This window comes from Chiloscyllium plagiosum, chromosome 15 (genome assembly GCF_004010195.1).
Source record: "Chiloscyllium plagiosum isolate BGI_BamShark_2017 chromosome 15, ASM401019v2, whole genome shotgun sequence".
Lineage (NCBI taxonomy): Eukaryota > Metazoa > Chordata > Chondrichthyes > Orectolobiformes > Hemiscylliidae > Chiloscyllium > Chiloscyllium plagiosum.
Window position 1 is genome coordinate 80636786 of NC_057724.1, and position 23162 is coordinate 80659947.

At 42.5% G+C, this 23162-nt stretch overlaps 1 protein-coding gene across 1 annotated transcript in view; it reads right to left on the reverse strand.

The window, feature by feature from the left end:
* The window catches only part of LOC122557447 (transmembrane 9 superfamily member 2-like), a 126738-nt gene that overhangs the window by 31131 nt on the left and 72445 nt on the right, over nucleotides 1–23162 (reverse strand). The window contains exons 8-13 of the mRNA XM_043705203.1: nucleotides 22782–22861; nucleotides 18298–18406; nucleotides 13770–13902; nucleotides 10274–10393; nucleotides 7230–7287; nucleotides 4833–4992 (exon numbers count right to left, since the gene is read on the reverse strand). Of these exons, the coding sequence (XP_043561138.1) occupies nucleotides 4833–4992; nucleotides 7230–7287; nucleotides 10274–10393; nucleotides 13770–13902; nucleotides 18298–18406; nucleotides 22782–22861 (660 nt within the window). The remainder of the gene's footprint in view (nucleotides 1–4832; nucleotides 4993–7229; nucleotides 7288–10273; nucleotides 10394–13769; nucleotides 13903–18297; nucleotides 18407–22781; nucleotides 22862–23162) is intronic.

Genomic DNA, 23162 nt, shown 5'->3' on the forward strand with positions numbered 1-23162 from the left:
TCAATCCCTCTACAATTTACAATCCTACTCAGTTGCTGCTTCTGATCTCTCCCATTGATTGATGCTTGTTAACTCTCAAAAAATCCTCAGGACGCAAGGATTGCCAGCAAGCTGGCATTTACTGCTCTTCTGCAATTGTTTGAGAGAAGGTGGTGCTAAGCCACTTTTTTTGAGTTGTTGTAGTCCATAATGTGAAAATGCTCTCACAATGCTGTCACATCAATAAATGTCTAAGTCAGGATGATATGTGCCTCACATGTTTCATGCACCTGCTGTCTTTAAAGTGGTCGAGCTCAAAGTTTGGGTGGTGCTGTCAAAGGCAGTGGTGGTGATGGTGAGCTGCCTTCCTGAACCACAGCAGTCCATTTAGGGTGTATAACACACCCACAAAGGCATTTGGAAGGGAATTCAAGGATCGTAACCTAATGACACGAAGGAACAGTAACGTATTTGCAAATCAGGATGGCGGGTTGGACAAGAGCATTCAGGTGGTTGAATCCCATGCATCGCAGGCCTTTATCTTCGAGATAGGAGTAAAGAAGAGTTTGGAAGATGCCATCTAAGGAGCCTTGGTGAACTTTTGCAGTGTATCTTGTTGACCTTTACACATTGCTGCTGCAAACTGTCAATAGTGAAAGGACTGAATACGGTGCCAAACAAGCAGGATGCTTTGTACTGCAAAGTGTCAAGCTTGAGTGCTGTTGGGGTTGTAACCATCGAGGCAAGTGAGGAGTATTCCATCATGCTTCTAAGTTGTGCCCTGTAGATGGTGGACAGGCTTTGGGGAATCAGGAGCAGAGTTACTCACTGTAGGATTCCTAGCCTTTGATCTCCTCAGTACATTTATGGTTAGTCCAGTTTGTTTCTGGTCAACAGTCATCCCCAGGATGTTAACAGTTGGGATTAAATTATGGTAACGCTATTAAATGTCAAAAGATGATAGCTGGACTCTCTTGCTGGACATGACCACAGTCTGCCACATGTCAGTCAAATGTAACTTCCCACTGGTCAGCCTAAACATGGGTATTGTCTAGATCTTGCTGCACCTGGACATGGACTGCTTCTGTACACAAGTCTCTACGAATAGTGCTGAACATTGTGCAAACCATCTTCCTTAATGACAAGTAAAATTCAAACATAAATGTCAAATAAAACAACCTGCCAATTATAATTGTACCAACCTTCTATAAATACATCCTCTAAATCCTACATATGTTTACCTGCTTGTGAGAAATGAAAGCTTCTCAATAGGTATGAACAATGGGGAAACAATAACTCAAGCAGTCGGACTAGCAACATGTACAGATGGAATGCAATGTCATGGATTCAGTTATATCATGATCGCTGCACAGCTGAGTTTATAAATGGCTAGCTGAGATATTGATGATTTATTTCAAATATACACAATTTTGCAAAGTCAGGTGTATATTGCCTCAAACACCCACATAACCATTGCCAGCCAGTGATGAAACATAGAATAACTTACAGAAAAGGAGCATGTACCAATTCTTTTCAGGGAAGATCAGCAAGGAAATTAACGTTATTACCTGACACAGAATAGGTTGAGATATGAGAAGTCCATGACAGAATATTTACATGTGAACTCCAGATTCCAAGTGTGATGGGTTTTTCCTCTGTAATGCTGACTTACAGCACCAGGGACCCAAGTTCAATTCCAGCCTCAGGCAATTGTCTGTGTGGAGTTTGCACATTCTCCCCATACATGTGTGGGTTTCCTCTGAGTGCTCCAGTTTCCTCCTACATCTAACGTTGTGCAGGTTCTGTGATCTGGCCATGCTAAAGTGCCCATTGTGTTCAGGGATGTGGGTTAGGTGCGCTTGGAGGAGTAAATGTACAGTAATAAGTTAGGGGAATGGGGTCTGGGCAGGGTACTCTTGAGGGTCAGTGTGGACTTGGTGGGCCTAATGGCTTGTTTCCATAATGTAAGGATTCCATGAACAATAGAACTAGAGAGCTACAGATCAAAGGAGAAGGCAGTTGTTGAATGGGCAGAAATAGAATGCAGAGGGAATGTCAGGAAAGATACATAGTTGATAGAGCAAAGGGATGGGTTAAAGTGTGTGTCTGTTTCAAAGCAAGGAGTGTCAGGAATAAGTGATGAACTTAGAGCATGGGTCAGTACTTGGAACTATGACGTTGCAGCCGTAACGAAGACTTGGATTTCACAGGGGCAGGAATGGTTGCTGGATGTTCCAGGGTTTAGATCTTTTAAGAACAGGGAGGAGTAGCAGCATTGTTAATTAGAGAGTGCACCACAGCTGCAGAAAAGGTGGTTGTTGAGAAGGATTTGTTGACTGAGTCAGTATGGGTGGAAATCAGTAACAGGAAAGGAGCAGCCAATTTATTGGGTGTTTTCTATAGGACACCCAAACCCTCTCCCCCCAAGGTGCAGATGGAACAGAGTTGTTGTTATGGGCGACTTCAACTTCCCCAATATTGATTGGAACCTCCTTACTCCCGACGGAGCCGATTTTGTCAGGTGTGTCCAGGAAGGATTCCTGACTCAGTATGTAGATACACCGACTAGGAGGGAGGCCATATTAAATTTGGTGCTAGGCAATGAACCAAACCAGGTGTCAGATCTCTCAGTGGGAGAACATTCCTATGACAGTGACCATAACTGTCTCATCTTTACCATAGCCATGGAGGGAGATAGGAACAGACAGTATGGGAAAGGTATTTAACTGGGGAGGGGAAACTATACTGTTATTTGACAGGCGATGTGGATATATTGGGAATAATTGTTCTACGGGAAAGGCACAGCAGAAATGTGGAGGCTGTTTAAGGAGCACTTGTTCAGAGTGTTGGATAACTTTGTCCCACAGACAGGCAAGGAATGGTAAGGTGAAGGAGCCTCGGAGGACAGGAGAAAAGGAGTTTCTCATCAAAAGGAAGGAGGAAGCTTACTTAAGGTTGCAGAAGGATCTGGTACAGCTTTAGAGAATTACAGGGTAGCAAGGCAAGATCTCAAAAATGGCCTGAGGAGAGCTAGTAGGGGGCACGAAAAAGCCTTAGCACAAAGGATTAGGAAAACCCAAAGATGTTCTGCATGTATGTGAGGAATAAGAGAACGATCAGAGAGGGTAGGGCCGATCAGGGGAAGTGGAGGGAACTTGTGCCTGGAGTCTGAAGAGGTAGGGGAAGCCCTAAATGAACTTTTTGCTTCAATATTCACTAGAGAGGGACCTTGTTGATGGTGAAAATAGAGTGTAGCAGGTTAATAGGCTTGAACAAATTGAATTTTTAGAAAGTGGATGTGCTGGAAACTCTGGGAAACATCAAGATAGACCAGTCCGCAGCACTGGACTAGATATATCCAAGGTTATTGTGGGAACCCAGGAATGAAATCGCAGCATGTCTGGCAACGATCTTTGCATCCTCAGACACCACTGGAGCAGAACCGGCTGACTGGAGGGAGGCAAATGTTGTTCCTCTGTTCAAGAAAGGGAATAGGGAAATCCCAAGGGATTGCAGACCAGCCAGGCTTACATCTGTGGTAAGCAAGGTACTGGAAAGAACCCTGAGAGACAGGGCTTATGACTATTTGGAAAAACAGTTTGATTAAAAATAATCAGCATGGCTTTGTGGGGAGCAGGTCATGCCTCAAGTCTTATTGAGTTACTGCCTAGATTGGAGGGCTTGTTTTATGAGGCGGCGCAAGTGCACTTGGGCTTTTCACACTGGAGATGAGGACGACGAGTGATAACTTGATAGAGGTATACAAGGTAATGAGAGGCATAGATAGAGTAGATAGCCAGAGACTTTTCCCCAGGGCAGAAATACATGTCACGAGGGTCACAATTTTAAGATGATTGGAGAAAGGTATAGGGGAGATGTCAGAGGTAGGTTCTTTACGCAGAGTGTGGTGGGTGAGTGGAATGCACTGCCAGCGGTGGTAGTAGAGTCAGAGACATTAGGGAAATTTAAGTGACTGCTGGACAAGCACGTGAACAGCAGTAAATTAAGGGGAGTGTAGGTTAGGTTCATCTTACATTAAGATAAACGCTCGGCACAACATTGTGGGCCGAAGGGCCTGCACGGTGCTGTACTGTTCTGTGATTTATGTAAATAGATTTACCTGCTTCCATTTGAAAGAATGTGTGCAGGCTCATTTCCATTAAATCTTAGGGCCAATGTTTTGGAGTATTTTTCTTATCATTCACATCAAGAATTAACATGTACAGTTTAGTTATAAGCTAGGTTCTCTGATGCCCACTCAGTCATTCACCTGAAAATTTACCCACTTTTTAAAAAAATTAGATTCCTTACACAATGTGGAAACAGACCCTTCAGCCCAACAAGTCCACACCGACGCTCCAAAGAGTAACCTACCCAGACCCATTTCCCTCTGACTAACACACTTAACACTATGGGCAATATAACATAGCCAATTCAGCTGACCTACACATCTCTGGATTGTGGGAGGAAATCGGAGCACCCAGAGGAAACCCATTCAGACATGGAGAGTGTGCAAACTCCACACACACAGACAGTCACCCAAGGCTGGAATTGAAACTGGGTCCCTGGCGCTGTGAGGCAACAGTTCTTACCACTGTGCCACCGTGTATCCTGGTCTGAACTAACATGGTCAGTAAGCTACAACAATTGTTTCATTTCTGTGGGTAAAGTAAACTTTTCAGAACTTGTTCAAAATTCATCCTTCACAACCTGAAGCATGACGCATTGCCCTAGCTCAGCTGAAAACAGTTTTTTTGTTGTGTCCCAAAGAGAATTTATTTTCCTGCAAGTTTAAACAGTGAAATAACTTCAGTTTACAAATGTAAGAGCAGTAACCATTTTGACAAACTCACCCTTTTCTTAAATCCAAAATAAGCACCAACAAAAGTTAGTGGCACTGAAATTCCAAACCACATCGCCAAAATTGCCACAAGTGTTCCAAAGGGAATGGCAGCAGATGATCCTTCTACCCAAAGGATGAGATTTGTGATAAAGAAATCAATGAAGACAATTCTGTGAATGGAAGTAACATTATCTTTATATTAAAGCATTGCAGCATCATTTCATTAGACAACCTAAAAAAAACTACACAATCTTATCGACTGTGCTTCTACATTATTAATTCAGTGTGTAAATCAAATTAATCCACGGGACCAGTCAAATTAAGCAAACTACAGAGTAATGAAATCAGAACATTAACAATTCCCCCCCCCCCACCAAGCTCCACTTGCTGGAAGTAGTAATTTCTTTATCTGTAGTTTTGCCTGATCAACTGTGCACTTACAGCATCTGGAGTCTTTTATTTGTGTCTCCCAGAACGTTTGCTCAGACACTGCCCCTGCCAAAGCACCTGGTTCCTACAACCAGATCCTTCCTGAATCATCTGTCCATTAACCAGTCAATCTCTGAGAAACCATCACCAGTCCAACTCTCCTAAACTCTCTAACATCCCAATTTAATATTCTACCACTAGCCTGACACACTCTTCCATGTAACCTTTTGCTGAAGGTGCAAAGATTGTAGTAGTTTGGTCTTCTTTAATCCTAAAAGACTGAAGCAATAAGTCAATGAGTGGAATGAAGCATCTAAAAATATTGGTGTGTACGATTTGTCTTTTTTTTTAAAATGGCACATAAGACTGACAGATTGTTTGAGTTTAATGGTTACAGAGTGTAATGGAAGCCCAAAACCAAAAATTGTTTTACAGAAGAAAATGATAATCAAATCTCATTTCCTTCGACATTTGACAAGTTTAAAACAAGACTGCCATTTTCTTCTTCAACAGAAGATGGGAAGTGAAGTATTTTGAATAACAACATACCATCTGCTTTATGTAACTTAGGTGCTCTATTATTTTAGAATCAATTTGCACTGATGGAAAAGTAGAATGCATATAGTCACTAAAGGCAAAGTTTAAAAAAGACAGCAAATGTGCAAAGGGAAGAAAATTTAAAATTGAAAGCTTAGGGTTGGTGCGAAGAAGGGAGAATCATCTATGAAAGAAAAGCAGGACAGAGTACCAATCACACGGAAAAACTGTCAGATCCAGGTACAACATAAATTGAACCGCCGATAATTTCAAGGATCTCCTATTCTGCCAGCAAAATAATTAAACTAGGGTTACGTACTTCCCAGCAGGTGGTCTTCACATCCAATGATTGGCAAAGTGGAAGAAGGAATTGCCAGCTGGTTACAGTGCAACTCAAGAATCTCAGTTTTGGTTTTTAACTCCTAAGGCCCCTTTGCCTTTGCACGCAACCATGCCAGAACCCAAAGCACAGCTTGTGGTCTCAGATTAGTACCAGCTTTGTAAATGCATCCTTAATGTTAATCGAATTTAGTTCTTTCAGAACATAAACAGAGTACATACTTGCAGGATGTTTCAGTAATTAATAAGTGGCTGTCACATGATCAAAGGTTGGACAGTTGGGTTTGTACCCATTGGAATTTTGAAGAACGGGAGATGATCTTGTTGAAACGTGAAGTATGACATTACACGATAGGGTGGTTGCTAAAAGGATTTTTCCTTTATGGGAGAAACTAAAATGAAGAAACACAGCTCTAAAGTAAATGGTTTCCTATTTAATCTGGAGATCAGGAGAACTTTATTCTCTTAAGAGTCTTAGACTTTGAAATTCTATTCAACAGAGACTGCATCTTTTTAAGGCTGATTTGAATAGATCCTAGATCGACAAAGGAATCTAAGGGTACAAGGGGTGGTCAATAATGTAGCATTCAGGCCACAATCAGATCAGCCAAGATCTTAAATTGTAGAGAAGGCTCAAGGGGCCGAATAGCCTAATCCTGCTCTTATTTTGTATATACTTGCACAAAATCCCCGAAACACCATTTCGATCTAATTTGGTACATTTCTGTTTTCATGCAATAACTGAAATTTGAGGCCAGGATGATACAAGATAGGTGGGCATAGTGCAGGAAAATTGAATAGAGTTAGGTGACCAGTTATGATTATATTCATAGCAGGACAGCTATGAGAGTCAAATCGTCCACACCTAGTACCTTTTACATTCTAAGCTCTTTAGATATTTTAAGAGGCCAAAATAAGTGAAACATTAATGGTACTATCACAAATAATCAGGTAATTAATGTGTCACATAGCACTGTTTCTGCAAAGCTTACTCATCTTGCTTTACACATAATGACATGATTTGATTAAAATATGTGCATTACCAAAATTAAAGGCAAGCACAGATTCTACAAGCTACAGAAATAGGATGACAAGTACTAACCCAGGGCACAGAAATGAAGTCAGGAGAACATTGGTCTTCCATTTCTCACCACCAAATGCTGTGGAAAAATCACAACAATTAACCAAAGATTATCCTGTCAAATTCTGTTTGTCCAGCAATCCAGAGCATTGAAATCTTTTCCAAATTCAAAACATTTTTGGTCACTCCCGAATGCTGCTGGAACAGGTGTGCAGAGCTCCCTTTTGTCCCAGGTCCAATGCAGTAAGACAGTACATAATCAGTTCGCAATTTAAAACAATCACAGCAAAAAAAAATTATGTGCCTTTGTGCACATTGTTTCTTGATGAAGTTTCTTACCCAGATACCAACAGTGCCAAATTTAAGTGTTCAAGCAACTTTATTCTTCAAAAGGGAGGGGATTGCCAAATAGATCTGACAGAAGGTCACCGATGTGACAAAGTCAACTGTTTCTCTCTCCAAGGCTGCAAGTTATATGTTTATTTCAGTTATTACTGAAGTGGGTCAAGGAAGCAGCTCACCTTCTCAAAGGGATGGGCAATAAATGCTGACCAGCTGATGCTTACAAATTATTCCAGCTTGCAATTTGCCAAGTTTGTTTGATTGACTGACCACAAAATAAAGAGGCTGCTCTTGTTTTGCTTTGAAAAATGCTGTCAAGAGTAAGAAGCTACAAATCGCAGCAAGTGGACCTTGGGTAGCTGAACAGCTCTGGATGTGAGCACTACGGCCCGAAGACTTCAGATTTTTGGAAGGGCAAGTGGAATCTGTCTTTGCAGTAAGAACAAGTGTATTGAGTCGGAAGAGATGGAGAGGTCTTGAATGAGTACTTTTCTTCAGTATTTACGAACGAGAGGGACCGTATTGTTGAAGAGGAGAGTATGAAACGGACTGGTAAGCTAGAGGAGATACTTGTTAGGAAGGAAGATGTGTTGGACATTTTGAACAACTTGAGGATAGACAAGTCCCCCGGGCCTGACGGGATATATCCTAGGATTATGTGGGAAGCAAGAGAGGAAATTGCAGTACCGTTAGCAATGATCTTTGTCTTCACTGTCAACGGGGGTGGTACCAGGGGACTGGAGAGTGGCGAATGTTGTGGCCCTGTTCAAAATAGGGAATAGGGATAACCCCGGGAATTACAGGCCAGTTAGTCTTACTTCGGTGGTAGGCAAAGTAATGGAAAGGGTACTGAGGGATAGGATTTATGAGTATCTGGAAAGACACTGCTTGATTAGGGACAGCCAGCACGGATTTGTGAAGGGGAGGTCTTGCCTTACAAGTCTATGTATGGAGTCAGCTATTACGAGGGGGCATAGCTTTAAATTAAGGGGTGGTAGGTATAGGACAGATGTTAGGGGTAGGTTCTTTACTCAGCGAGTCGTGAGTTCATTGAATGCCCTGCCAGTAGCAGTGGTGGACTCTCCCTCTTTATGGGCATTTAAACGGGCATTGGATAGGCATATGGAGGATATGGGTTAGTGTAGGTTAGGTGGGCTTGGATCGGCGCAACATCGAGGGCCAAAGGGCCTGTACTGTGCTGTATTTTTCTATGTTCTATGTTATAAGTGTGAGGTTGTCCATTTTGGAAGGACAAATAAGAATGCGGAATACAGGGTTAACGGTAGGGTTCATAGTAAGGTGGAGGCTCAGAGGGATCTTGGGGTCTATGTTCATAGGTCTTTGAAAGTTGCCACTCAGGTGGATGGAGCTTGTAAGAAGGCCTATGGTGTCTTAGCGTTCATTAGCAGAGGGATTGAATTCAAGAGTCGTGAAGTGATGTTACAGCTGTACAGGACTTTGGTTAGGCCACATTTGGAGTACTGTGTGCAGTTCTGGTCGCCTCACTTTAGGAAAGATATGGAAGCTTTGGAGAGGGTGCAGAGAAGATTTACCAGGATGTTGCCTGGAATGGACAATAAGTCGTACGAGGATAGGTTGAGTGTGCTAGACCTTTTCTCGTTGGAACGGCGAAGGATGAGGGGTGACTTGATAGAGGTTTGTAACATGATCAGAGAAATAGATAGAGTAAACAGTCAGAAACTTTTTCCCTGGGTACAACAGAGTGTTACAAGGGGACATAAATTTAAGGTGAAGGGTCGAAGGTATAGGGGGGATGTCAGGGGTAGGTTCTTTACCCAGAGAGTGGTGGGGGCATGGAATGCGCTGCCTGTGGGAGTGGCAGAGTCAGAATCATTGGCAAACTTTAAGTGGCAATTGGATAGGTACATGGATAGGCCTGTTCTGTGCTGTATTGTTCTATGTTCTAAAAGCACTGAAACCCTGAAGGAAACCAGTTTAGTTTCCCTCACGTGTTGATATTAACCATTAACTTGCAGACTTTGCAATTTGTGAAACAATCGCTCTTTGACTCCTGCAAGAAAATGAAGTGCACCTGCAGAGGAGAGAGAGAAGAACAGCAACTCTTGGCAAGAAAAGGATCTCAGCAAATCCTGCAGGTAGAGGGTCACTGAACAGTCTTCCTAGTTTTTCCCTCCACCCATAAACACCAATGGATTATGGACTATGCTTAGCTATCTTTATTTATAAAGAATAGTAATTCTTGTTAAATACAGAAACCCGGTCTGCGTATTCTGTTAATGTAGGTCTAAAAAGATTTGTAAATTGAGAATTTGACATGAATCAGAATCCGTACAGTGCAAAGAGGGGCCATCTGGCCCGCTGAAGGGCATCCACCCTGATGCCAATCTGATTACAAATTGGACATTGGTCATCAGGGTGGAGTGCTTCTCTGACGCTTCATACACCCATCTCCACACTTAGCCTCAACAAGGAAAATCTTAGATAAAACTTCACAATTTAGATGTTTATAAAATAAATTAAAAATGAAGAAACAATGCAACTGATCGCAGCTTCTCAGATATTGAACTTTAACATTAGAGTCAGAGTGCATACACAAAACTTCGTGCTAGTTTACTGATTGCAGTAACTTCAGGGTAATAACATGCTTGCACCCAATTGTCTTCATTACTATTAACAAGACTGATCTAACATAATGCAGAAGTAGTCAATGACGAAAAGCAATTACACAGTGCATCACTTACTCTTATACATTCTGGCAGAAACATATCCTGCAGGTGTTCCAAGCAAGACCCACAGAACAACAGCACAAGTCATCAGTGCTCCTCGGTTAGCAGGTGAAAGAAACCCAAGACAGGCAAGGACTGCAAAGGGTGGAAAAAAATAAATCTCTCATTATGTACAAAATAAAAAAAAACTTTGCTCGGTTTAATTTTCTCAACTGAATGCAGCTTTTCAGTAAAATAATGCATGTCTTGCTGTATAATTCAGGTGATGGAAAAGTATGACATCCTCAAACAAACATTCAATCTAATTAACAGGTCAATTTTTGAACTTTTTGTTGAACTTGTCTTCCTAGTTAGTTTGCTGTTCAGCATCCTAGGGCTAAATAAAACTCCAGCTTCCTGCATGTTGCAATTTGCTCACTCTATTAACTAAGGTCTGTGTGAAGAGAGAGTTAATGCTGGAACATAAGAGTCAGAGATGTGCAGCACAGAAACAGACCTCTCGGTCCAACTCATCCATTCCAACCAGTCATCCTAACCTAATCTCGCCCCACCTGCCAGCACCCAGCCCATATCCCTGAACACCCTTCCTATTCATATACCCATCCAGATGCCTTTTAAATGTTGTAATTGTACTAGCCTTCACCACTTCCTCTGGCAGCTCATTGCATACACTCACTACCCTGTGAGAGAAAAATGTGCCCCTTAGGTCCCTATTATATCTTTGCCCTCTCGACTCTCCCACCCCAGGGAAAAGACCATGTCTGTTTACCCTATCCATGCCCCTCATGATTTTATAAACTGCTATAAGGTCACCCCTCAGCCTCTGACGCTACAGGGAAAACAGCCCCAGCCTATTCAGCCTCTCCCTATAGTTCAAACCCTCCAACCCTGGCAATATCCTTGTAAATCTTTTCTGAACCCTTTCAAGTTTCATAACATCCTTCTGATAATACTTGTGTTTCGACTAAGAATTCCATCTGTAAAATTAACTTCTGTCTGAATCAATAATCAACTCGTGTTTCTTCGAGCATGTTTGTTCTTAATTTCCACGAAAGCACAAGTCTGACTGACAATAGCAGTTACAAAAATTTGTAGGCCTCCATTCCTAGGATTCTAAAAGCAATTTATCACTGAAACTAACCCCAAGCTGACCTTCAAACTATAAACTTGTACTTCACAAAAGTCCATTATTTTTGAGACAAACAGCTCAAGCATCTTCTTGTGTTAACACAAATTGAACATCCTGATGTCCACAGCACAATGCTCTCCTTGAGAATACAACCAGCTGACAGCTAATATTGTGAGGAGAAAGTGAGGTCTGCAGATGCTGGAGATCAAAGTTGAAACTTTATTGCTGGAACAGCACAGCAGGTCAGGCAGCATCCAGGGAACAGGAGATTCGACGTTTCGGGCACAGGCCCTTCTTCAGGAAAGGAGGGCCTGAAGAAGGGCCTGTGCCCGAAACGTCGAATCTCCTGTTCCCTGGATGCTGCCTGACCTGCTGTGCTGTTCCAGCAATAAAGTTTCAGCTAATATTGTGACATGACCTGAAAAAAAAAGTGAATGTGGTGCATTTGGATTTTCAGAAGGCTTTTGATATTAGATTCCAAAAAAAAGGTTAGTGGGCAACCTTGTAACATCGGATAGGAGGCAGTATATTGCATGGATTGACAATTGGTTGACAGAAGAAAATGTGGCAATAAATTAGTCTTTCCCCCGCAGTGGAAGGCAGTGATGAGCGGAGCACTGCGAGGATTACTGCTTGGGCCCCGGCTGAAAGAATCAAATGCAACATTTCCAAGTTTGCTAACCACAAAACTGGGTGGGTTTCAGAGTGGTGGAGTGCATGCAACCTGACTTCAGTGATTCAAATAAGTTGAGTAAGTGGGCAAATACATATATAAGTACATGGCGAAATGTGAAGTTATATGGTGCAGTGTGGAAAAAAAACAGAAAAAGTATTATTAAAATGCTAAGTATTAGGAAGTGTCGACGTACAAAATGATCTGTGTGCCTTTGCACACCAGTAAATGAAAGCAGACAGATAGGTGCAGCAAGCAATTAGTACGTTAGCGTTCATGCCAAGACAATTGGAGTTCAGAAGTGATGTCTCACTATTGTTACACAGGGTCTTGGTAAGACCACGCCCATAATACTGCATGCAGCGTTGGTCTCAATGTCCAAAAAAAGATACACTTGCCATAGAGAGTGCGCAGCAGAGGTTCACTAGGCTAGTATCAAGGATGACAGGATTGTCATAGGAGGAGATACTGGTTTAACTGGGCCTGTATTCATGAGTGGTTACGAGGTGGTCTTAAATAAATTTCTAACAGGACTGGACGGACAAGGTGCAGAGCCAATGTTTTCCCTGGCTGGGAGTACAGAACGCAGAGGTCAGAGGTCAGAGTCTTCTGATTCAGGGTAGGCCACGAAGGACAGATGAGAAAATATGCTTCCACCCAAAGGATAGTGAACCTGTCAAATTTGTTACCACAAAAAAAAAGCAATGGAGGCCAAATCATTGAATCTATTCAAGAAAGAGATAGGTAGATTTTTAGAAATTGAAGGTACTGAAAGGAATGGGGAAAAGCAGGGATGTGGCATTGAGACAGAAGGTCAGTAACTATCAAACTGAATGCTGGAGCAAGCTCGAAGGGCTGAAAAGTCTACTTCCGCTCCCGGTTTTTAATTTTAATCAATCATTTCAGAGGCCAGTTTGTGGTCAGCCTACATTGGTGTAGGTGGAGGTTGGCTAAGCTAAAGACAACGTGTTTCCTTCAGAGTTGACACAGTCCTCAGCTGGGTCAGACTATCTCCTGCACTTCAGCCCTCACCCCCTCTCTTCCCTCCCACAACAGCAATAAAAGACCCCCTTGTCCTCATGTACCATCCCACCAGAATCCACATCCAAAGAATCATTAGCTGCCATTTCCACCAACTCCAACAGAATGCCACCACCAGACACCCATTCCCCTCATCTCCCATGTCAGACTTCAGCTTCCACTCCCGATTCCCACCCCTCCACCACCAAGCCCCTGGTCCACACCTCCGCCAATCTCACCCCCTATCCACAACTTTGTTTGTCCAACTGTTCTTCTCTCTCCTTGGGCTCAACATCCACATATCTTCCCCTCACTATCTTCCGCATTAAAAAAAAAACTATGCTGTTCTAGCTACCAGTCACTTGCATTATTCTTCGACCCCTCCGGAAATACTCAAACTCCACAACCAAGAGTCCCACCTGTGCACTGGCTCTTCCTGCTTTCAGCTACCTCTAACCAACTTGCTTGCTTGCCTCCCACTGCTGAAAAACATTTGAACAACTGTCTCATACCTTGCCTTGGTCACCTGGAGTTTAACTACATTTTACTGCTCAGAGCTACACAGATACCAGGCCAAAGATACTGGCTGTGTGCAAACTGTATTACTATTTTCAGAAACTAGCCCAGAAACAATACGATAAAATGATAAACCAAAATTATTCAACTCAGTTTTGTAACATAATACTTACAAAGAGTGATAAACATCATTATGAAGATTTGTGTTCCTTGACCAAGGAAAACAGATAAAAGCATTCCCTTCCTCGGAGGCCGAAAAACATCGCCATGCACCAGCTTCCAACCAAATTCTTCCTGAGCATCTTCCTGTGCAGAAAGATAGTTAAACATTACCAAGAGAGAGAAAAGCACAAAGAAAACTCACTAGTTCACAAATATGACAATGTTTTGTATAACCAACTGCTGCAAAGACACTTCCATTCTGAACCAATTACAGAGTAACTGCTCTGACTATAGCAAAGTAGAAGACCATGAAGATGGCCATATGGTGGACTCTGGTTTGGCCCAAAACCCCTCCTACAACTTTAGTGTAAATCTTATTTGGACTTTAATTGCACTCTGAGCTGCACTGAATAGGTTGAAAGTAAGTTATTAATAGACATAATAAATAAAATGTCCATTAGACAAGTTAACCTAGTGAAAGGATTAAGTGGGAAAGCACAGTCAAGGCCCAATGTACAGCCTTACCAAGAGATAGCAACATATTAGACAGTGGCAAACTTGGGTTCCAAGAACTTCACAAACGTAAGTAGGAGCAGAAGTAAGCAACTCAGCCCCTCAAGCCTGCTCCACCATTCAACTCCCCCATGGCTGATTTCACCTCTGCCTCAACTCCACTTTCCTACCTGCTCTGAATAACTCTTCAACCCATACTAATTCAAAACCAGTTCATCTCTTCCTTCAGTTTACTCAATGTCCACCATCCAACATACCTTGGGTTAGCGAATTCCATAGATTCAAGACTTCCAAAAACCATCTTCCTGTGTATCAGGTATGACTCCAAACAGAGTGTGCCCCCTGATACTCTGATTCCAGTTTTGCTAGAGCTCCTTGATGCCACACTCAGTCAAATGCAGCCTTGATGTCAAGGGCTGTCACTCTCCTCTTCCCTCCCCCTCTGGAATTCAGCCCTCTTATCCATATCTGAACCAAGGCTGTTGTGAAGTCAGGTGGCAAATGGTCTGCAGAACCTAAACTATTGATGACACCTTCGTTACTTTACTGATGATCAAGAGTAGACTGATGGGGTGGTAACTGACCGGGTTGGATTTGTCCTGCTTTTTACATACGGGTCATACCTGGGCATGTTGTAACTACACTGGAACATCTTGGGCAGGGAAGGAGCAAGTTCAGGAGTAGACTTGAGTAATATTGCCAGAAAGTTGTCAGGGCCCACAGACTTTGCAATATCCAGCATCTCCAGCCGTTTCTTGATATCATGTGAAGTGAATTGAAATGGTTGAAGACTGGTTTCTGTAATGCTGGGGACTACTGAAAGAGGCCAAGATGGATCATTCACTCAACACTTATCTTTTGCAGTGATGTTTGGGCTGTTCTATTATTGAAGATGGGGATATTTGTGAAGCATCCTCCTCTGGTGACTTTAATTGTCCACCACTACTCACAATTGGATGTGGCAGGACTGCAGAGCTTAGACCAGAGTCGCTGTTAGTGGGATCACTTTGCACTAACACTTGTGCCTTATGCTGTTTGGCACACAAATAGTCCTATTTTGTAGCTTCACCAGGTTGACACCATCTTGGTGCTGCTCCTGGCATGCCCTCCTGCACTCTCTATTGAACTAGGGTTGATCTCCTGGCTGGAGAAAGTGAGGTCTGCAGATCTCCTGGCTTGTTGGTAATGGTTGAGTGGAATATACCAGGTCATGAGGTTACAGGTTGCGGAGTACAATTCTGCTGCTGTTGATTGCCCACAGTATCTCATGAATGCCCAGTCTGGAGTTGTATATCTGATCAAAGTCTGTCCCAGTGAGCACAATGAGAGTGCCACACAACATGGAGGTTATTCTCAATGTGAACACGGGGCTTTGTCTCCACAAGAACTGTGCAGTGGTCACTCTTGCCAATACTGACGTGGGCAGACGCATCTACAGCCACAGGCTGATCAGGATGAGGGCAAGTCTGTTCTTCCCTCTTGCTGGTTCCCTCATCAGTTGGCCAGACTCAGACTAGCAGCTACGTCCTTTAGGACCTAACCAGTTCAATCAATAATATTACTGCTGAGCCACTCTTGGTGGTGGGCAGTGAAATCCCACACACAGTACATTTTGTGTCCTTGCCATCCTCAGTGCTTCCTCCAAGCGTTGCTCAACACAGAGGAATATCAACTCATCAACCAAGGAAGTGGTAATCAGGAGGTTGCCTTGCTCATGTTTAACCTGAAGCAATGAGACTTCAGGGGTCTGGAGTCCAAGTGGAGGACTCCAAGGGCAACTCTTTCCCAACTGCATCACACTGTATACCAGTGGGACAGGACATATCCAGGGATGGTGGTGGTGTCCAGGACTGTCTGTAATGTATGATTCAATGAGTACTTTGGCATTAGCCCCCAAATGTTACTAAAGTGGACACTGCAGGGTTGGTAGGGCTAAACTGACAAGGTCACAAGCATTTTCTCTCAGTGACTTGCTGCACATTCACACTTAATTAACATCAAATCGCACGTAGACAGACTAATTCACCAATTTTCCTCTGACTTCAACTATGGGAGATTAAACCTGGTGAAACAGATAAAGAAATCTTGCTCGCTCTGTCAGCTGTGAGGTGGCCAAAAGTTAAACAGCCTCCCTGTTATCTTTTCTTCTCAACTCTACTCTGGCTGTCAATCTTTCTGTAGATGACAAAATTCTGAAGTCAACCAAGAACAGCAAGTTATTTCACAAGGTTCCACACCTGGAGTACTGTGCGCAGTTCTGGTCTCCAAATTTGAGCAAAGACATTCTGGCTATTGAGGAAGTGCAGCATAGGTTCACGAGATCAATTCCTGGAAAGGCGGGACTACCTTACGCTGAAAGACTGGAGCAAATGGGCTTGTATACCTTTGAGTTTAGAAGGTTGAGAGGGAATCTGATTGAGACATAAGATTAGTAAAGGATTGGACACTCTGGAGGCAGGAAACAGGTTTCCGCTGATGGGTGAATGCCAAACCAGAGGACACAGCTTAAAAATACGGGGTAGACCATTTCGGACAGAGATGAGGAGAAACTTCTTCACCCAGAGAGTGGTGGCTGTGTGGAATGCTCTGTCCCAGAGGGCAGTGGAGGCCCAGTCTCTGGATTCATTTAAGAAAGAGTTGGATAGAGCTCTCAAGGATAGTGGAATCAAGGGTTATGGAGATAAGGCAGGAACAGGATACTGATTAAGGATGATCAGCCATGATCATATTGAATGATGGTGCAGGCTCGAAGGGCAGAATGGCCTACTCCTGCACCTATTGTCTATTAGGTGTGGGTGATACCGACCAGGCCAGCATTTCATACCCATCCTTAATTGCCCAGAGGGCAGTTAACAGCCAATTCTAGTGAGACACTGAAGTTAACAGGTTGGCCAGACCAGGTAAGATGGTAATTGCCTTCCCTAAAAGGACATGAATGATCCAGATGGGTTATTCTGATATTGGGCAATGGTTTCACGGTTACCATTAGATTATCATGTACATGAACATCAACTAGCCACAAAACCACATGACCCACCCTCACATATGGATGCGGAAGGACAATACGTCCATCCTAGGACGAGCCAAACAGAGACACGCGCGAGAATTCCTAGAAGCGTGGCATTCCAAGCGGAATTCTATCAACAGTGTCTTGGATCCCATTTACCACCACCTGAGAAAAAGAACAGGAAATGACGTCGCCAAAGGAAATGGCATCACAAACCCAAACACAAATAGAAAGCAGGCTACACCTCCAGTGTTTCATCCAGACACTCACTAAAAATGTTATCCAGTAGGGTGACGAAACATATGAAAATGAATCTTCCAGCTCAGCGAGCAAACCTACATCAAAATCTCAACCTGAGCTACAAATCTTCTCAAAACCCACTAATTCAATTCAAATTCCACCATCTGCCATGGCAGGATTCAAACCCCAGGTTTATAGAACATTACCAGGATTACTGGATTAATAATGTAAGAAAATACCAAAAGGCCATCACTTCCCTTTATTATCTCACCAACAGACTTGCTGACTCTCTTTTCAAGGCCTAGATTAGAGTGGTAGTGGAAAAGCACAGCAGGTCAGGCAGCATCAAGGAGCAGGAAAGTCAAAGTTTCGGACAAAAGCCCTTCATCAGGAATTCACCATCTCTTTTCAAGGCAACTATCCTTGAAGCACACAAACCAAAAACGTATCTATTTCTACTTTAGAATCTAAATACTAAGAACACATTATAAATTTTCACCACAAAAGACAGAGCATGCAATACTGCATATTTCAACGTGACAAGAAATCATGAACATTAAGAACAACTCAAGCTTCATATCTGCAGAGAGAAAAAGTGAATCTTGAGTGATCCAGGGTGATTAAAAAAGGGTATTACGTACTGAACAAATTAAACAAAGCAAAGTTATTGTAGGTATTGGAAGGATTCCATACCTCAGTTGTGAAAGAGATACACAACTGCATCAAATTTGTAAATAGTATGACTTCCATTTGAAGACAAACCCAACAATGGGACTTACCGCAGAGTCAATCTGATTGTATCGCGCAATATCCTTATGAAGGGTCCGAAGCATAATCATTGCCACCATCCCAGATAAGAACAGGACAATCACAAGGGAATTCATAATACTGAGAAAGAAAAGGGAAATATCAACATCTATGAACTCTTAACTAGTCATAAATAAGATGGCCAGACTTCTGCACACTGCACTGTTTCAAGGATATAATGAACAAAGTACAGCAAACTTCTTATGAACTGGTACCTTTGGAACCAAGGCTGCATCAGTTGATCAAGAGTTCCACATAATCAAAGTAAAAACACGCAGATCTAATCTTAAGAGTAGTAACAGAAAAGTAATGCAGGGGGTTATGCTCGTATATCTGATTCACAGCATAAATTACTTCAATAAAGCTTAATACTGATGATGTGGAAGTGCCAGTGTTGGACTGGGGTGGATAAAGTTAAAAATCACAAGACCAGATTTTTGACAACAGGTTTATTTGGAAGTATTAGCTTTCGGAGCACTGCTCCTTCATCAGATAGCTGTCGAGCAGGATCATAACTTTATTTTAAATGAACCAAAACCTGCAATCCATTCTGAAAAATTGAAAACTTTACAGCAGTCTAGGTTTGTTCAATATATTGTTTCAGTTGCAAGACACTAATCTTATGCTCTAAGATGTGTCTTATGGTCCTACTCCACAGCTACCTGAAGGAGTGGGCTCCAAAAGCTAGTACTTCCAAATAAACTTGTTAGACTATAACCTGGTGTGCGATTTTTAAATAAAGCTTAATGCAGCAGCGTCTTCTCAGTCACACCATCAACTTGGTGATCATGGAAATTGCAATAATACAGTAAACCGCCAAGATTTCAGGAATATAATTTTTACTGGTTTATCAAAAGTGCTGGTTCATTAGATGCCAGTTAAAACAAAGATTGCTGCATATCAGTTTAGGTGTGGAGGCTGTTTTCATTAAGTGGGGACTCAAACAGTAGCACACCCTCAGGTTGAGGGGTCAACTACTGGGATTGAGAGAAAATTCTTCACTTGAAGGGTTGTGAATCTTGAAATGCTCTAACCAAGAGCATAGTGGATGTTTTGTCACTGAGCACATTCACACCAATCTCTAAGCTACGCATTGAACTCCTTGACTTGATTTACTCACGTTTGTGCTCCCTTGGTTCAGGTAGTAATCCTGAGACTATCAGCTTGGGGGTTCTGCTTTTTGATTTAGGTCCTAACTGTTTAAATTCTTTCATGAGAACCTTCTTTCCTGTGCTGAGGAAGCTAATTCGGATTTCTCTTCACAGATACTGCCAGACCGTCTAAGCTTTTCCAACAATTTGTTTGTTTCTAATAAACAGCATCCACAGTTCTTTCGATTTTTACTTAAATCTATTCTGTTCCAAACAGACAAGGAGCAATCTCCTCAGATGAAGCCAAACAGTTTGGAGCATGTTATTGTGCAGATCATTGTGCAGCACAGAATACTGGGTTCACCTTGAGGTTTCAGTGTGAAGAGTCAACCAGCACGAGGTGAACCACTCAACTGGGTACACATGGCAAAACTGCAGTTTCTTTATGCTCCTGGAAACTCCACAAGCTGTTTATCCCACTGGCAATGTAGTGACAATCAAAGTGGCCAATGCCTGGTTTACCTGGCCTCCTGAAGATACTCACTAACTGTGCAACAAGCTCTCCTCTTCCTCCATCAGTATGCTTACACCTCAAAATAGCGTTACTGTATCACAGTTGAGGGGATGCAGGGTCACACCCCATATTGTTTCTGGAGTCAGTTTCACAATCTCACTGCAGTGTTGCCAAGTGCATCCTGTTGAAGTTGAGTGGTTAACCTAGTGGTGCTAGTTGACCCTTAAAATTTCACAACTAAAAATTTGGGTCAGAACTCCTTGTAATTTCCTCCATCACCCATAGCAACCTGGGATACACCTCACCCTGACCTGGGGTTTGTCCACTTGAAACCTACAAGAATCTCCAATATATCCTCACTTCCTATGTCAAACTGCTCAAGATCTACAGTCGCCCCTCTTGCTGTATTCTGGACCTACAAAGTGAAGACAGCCTCGAAGAAATCATTTAACAGTCTGCCAACGTCCTCCAGCTCCATGTACATATTGGCACCTTGGTCCCTAATGGGCTCTATTCTTTAGATGGTTATCCTCTTCCCCCTATAGAATGTTTTGGAATTCTCCCTAACTTTACTCACCAGTGTTTTTCCATGACCCCTCTTGGCTCTCCGAGTTGCTTTTAAGTTTGCCCCCTGCATTTCCTGTAGTCCACGCTAGCCTCTTGATTTTTTTCTCTTTTAACCCAGTGAAAGCATCTCTTTTCACACTTACCCAGTCCTGAATTTTGCTAGAAGTCTAGGGTTTTCTGGGCTTGTTACCACTCCATTTCACCCCAAATGGTGAACATGTTAGACCTACACTCTCACCTTTTCACAGATTCGGAATCCTACAGCATGGAGACAGGCCACTGGGCCCAAACTGGCCCATGCCGACCAAGCTGCCTGTCGACACTCCCCCTATTTCCCTGCACTTGGCCCACAGCCTTCTAATCCTTTCCCATCCTTTTCCTTTTTGAATATTCCCAACTACACTGCTGTAGATTTCTCGGCCAGCTGCACCCAGTCTACTTAGAATTAGAAGATTTAGAACACCCTTTATCACATGCACTTGAACGAGAGTAACAAAAAATTTGTAATGTCGTCTCGGTGCTATCTTTACAGGGTACCTAGGTGGAGATACTTTAAGCATTGGTATAGAATTCAAATGTTAAAGAACTGACTAGCATGGGAGTGCAGAGTTTAGAAATCCAGAATAAAAAGCATCTTCAAAGTACTCAAGTTATGGCCCTTTTTCATCAAGTCCGTGCTTACTGGGCTTCAGAACATGAGACTTCGTCCAGGACTTGGCCCACTCTCTCTGCTCCCGCTCCTGGCATGACACACTGAGACCTGACCTAAGTTCTGCTTTCGCTCTGGGCAACACACTCTGCCATTCCAGCCACAGTTTGCTTCTGGGACTCAGTCCCTCCAGTGTCTCCCTCACTGGGTTGGTCTCGACTCTCTCTTCTCCATTCCCTCCACTCAGGGTACTTTAAATTAACAGTAAGTGGCATAGGAAAACTGCAGCGAGAAGGAACAAGGAAAAGGAGCTAGCGAGCAGAGGAGCTCAGGCTCAAGTGTCTTTTACTGTGCCACCATCTTAATCCTCTCTTTAGCCAGATCCTGACTTGCTTGCAGACATTCTTTCTCCTTTTTCATAATACATGCAAAATGTGCAGCACTGTGGTCACTATCACCAAAATACTCCCTGACTGCCACCTCAAACACAATCAGCTTCACTCCCCAAAAGTACACCCATTGTGCCATTCATTGTTGGACCATTGACATTTTGACCCATATATATTTCAAGAAATCTGCTCCTGCTAAACCCCTTAAAGTATGAGTATTCCAATTAATGTTTGGGAAGTTGAAATCCGTTAAACGCCCCCAATAAAACCCTATTGTTTTTACACAACTGAGTTGCCTCCATATCTGCTCACTATTATCTACTGACCGTTTGTTTGGGAGCATCTATAATACACACCCGGCAATGTTTCTATCTCATTTTTGTTTTAACCACAAACTCTCACTTGAATACCCTTCCAGAATATCAGCCCTCCTTACTGCAGTAACTGACTTCTTCACAGATAATGCAACATCTCCTCCTGCTTTACACCCTCCCCTGTCCTGATGATCTTACAGTCCAGAATGTTGTGCTGCTCATCCTGTCCCTCCCTCAACCATGTCTGCGAGATGGCAACAATACTGCAATTCAATCCTCACCCTTAGCTCAGTCTTACCAATAATACCCCAGCACTAAAGTCGAGGGCATCCAGCCTCAACTTAATCCCTTGAAACTCAACATAGCGGTTTTCCCTCTGCCTTTATTCCTGTACCAGAGTATGCTGTGCCCTTATTGTTCTAACAAGATAGATCATTCAACAAGGTGTACACAAAGTTTACACGGGATCACATGCATACAAGTCAAAGTTCTCATCAGCTAACTTGATCCATGATTCTGAACTCCACCGAAAACTTGTTATCTGGAGCAGTACACAATCAACGGCAACTTTTAGATAGTTACGCACATATATGAATTGCCAATATTGCTGTCAGTCTGAACAGCAATTGCTGAGCTTCGCCATCAATGGCGACACTTCTGTAACATTGTTGCCTTAAGTTGCAGAGATGGATAAAGAAACAGCAACCTGGTAAAACTTCATACAGGCATCATACTTTTCTTCTGCTTCAGGATAAAACTGTTTCATTTGTATTTCTAACAGTATAGAAGCTTTGAAGAATTTTAGCTGCAGTCTTTAGAGACAGCTGTGCAATGACAATTTTGTGCATTATAACCTTACAAATAAGATTGCCCATAAATTGCGTGTGCAAGTGAGTATGCACAAATTAAGAGTTTAAGAAAAGACAGCATACCTAAACCACTGAATATTTGTGTGGGGCATGGATTCCAAAATATAATCCCATCTGGAGGCCCACTTTATTTTCTCATCCTCCTACATAAAAGAACAAAATAGTAGTTTTGTATTTATTACAACACTGAATTAGTTGAGGCATTGCAAATAAGCACACGGAGGAAGGATCAGCACTGTGCAGTGAAATATTACTCAATTTAAATTAACATTCATCATTTATTTTGACCCACCTGTTGCTTCAGTAACCTTAATAAACTTAATCTCAAAATTGGAATTTATTTACATGAACAAATTATCAAACCCTATAACACAGTGTTTGATACTGAGGTCCAATTATTTTCTTACAACTAGAGGCAATGTGGAAAACTGCTTTTTATTTGCA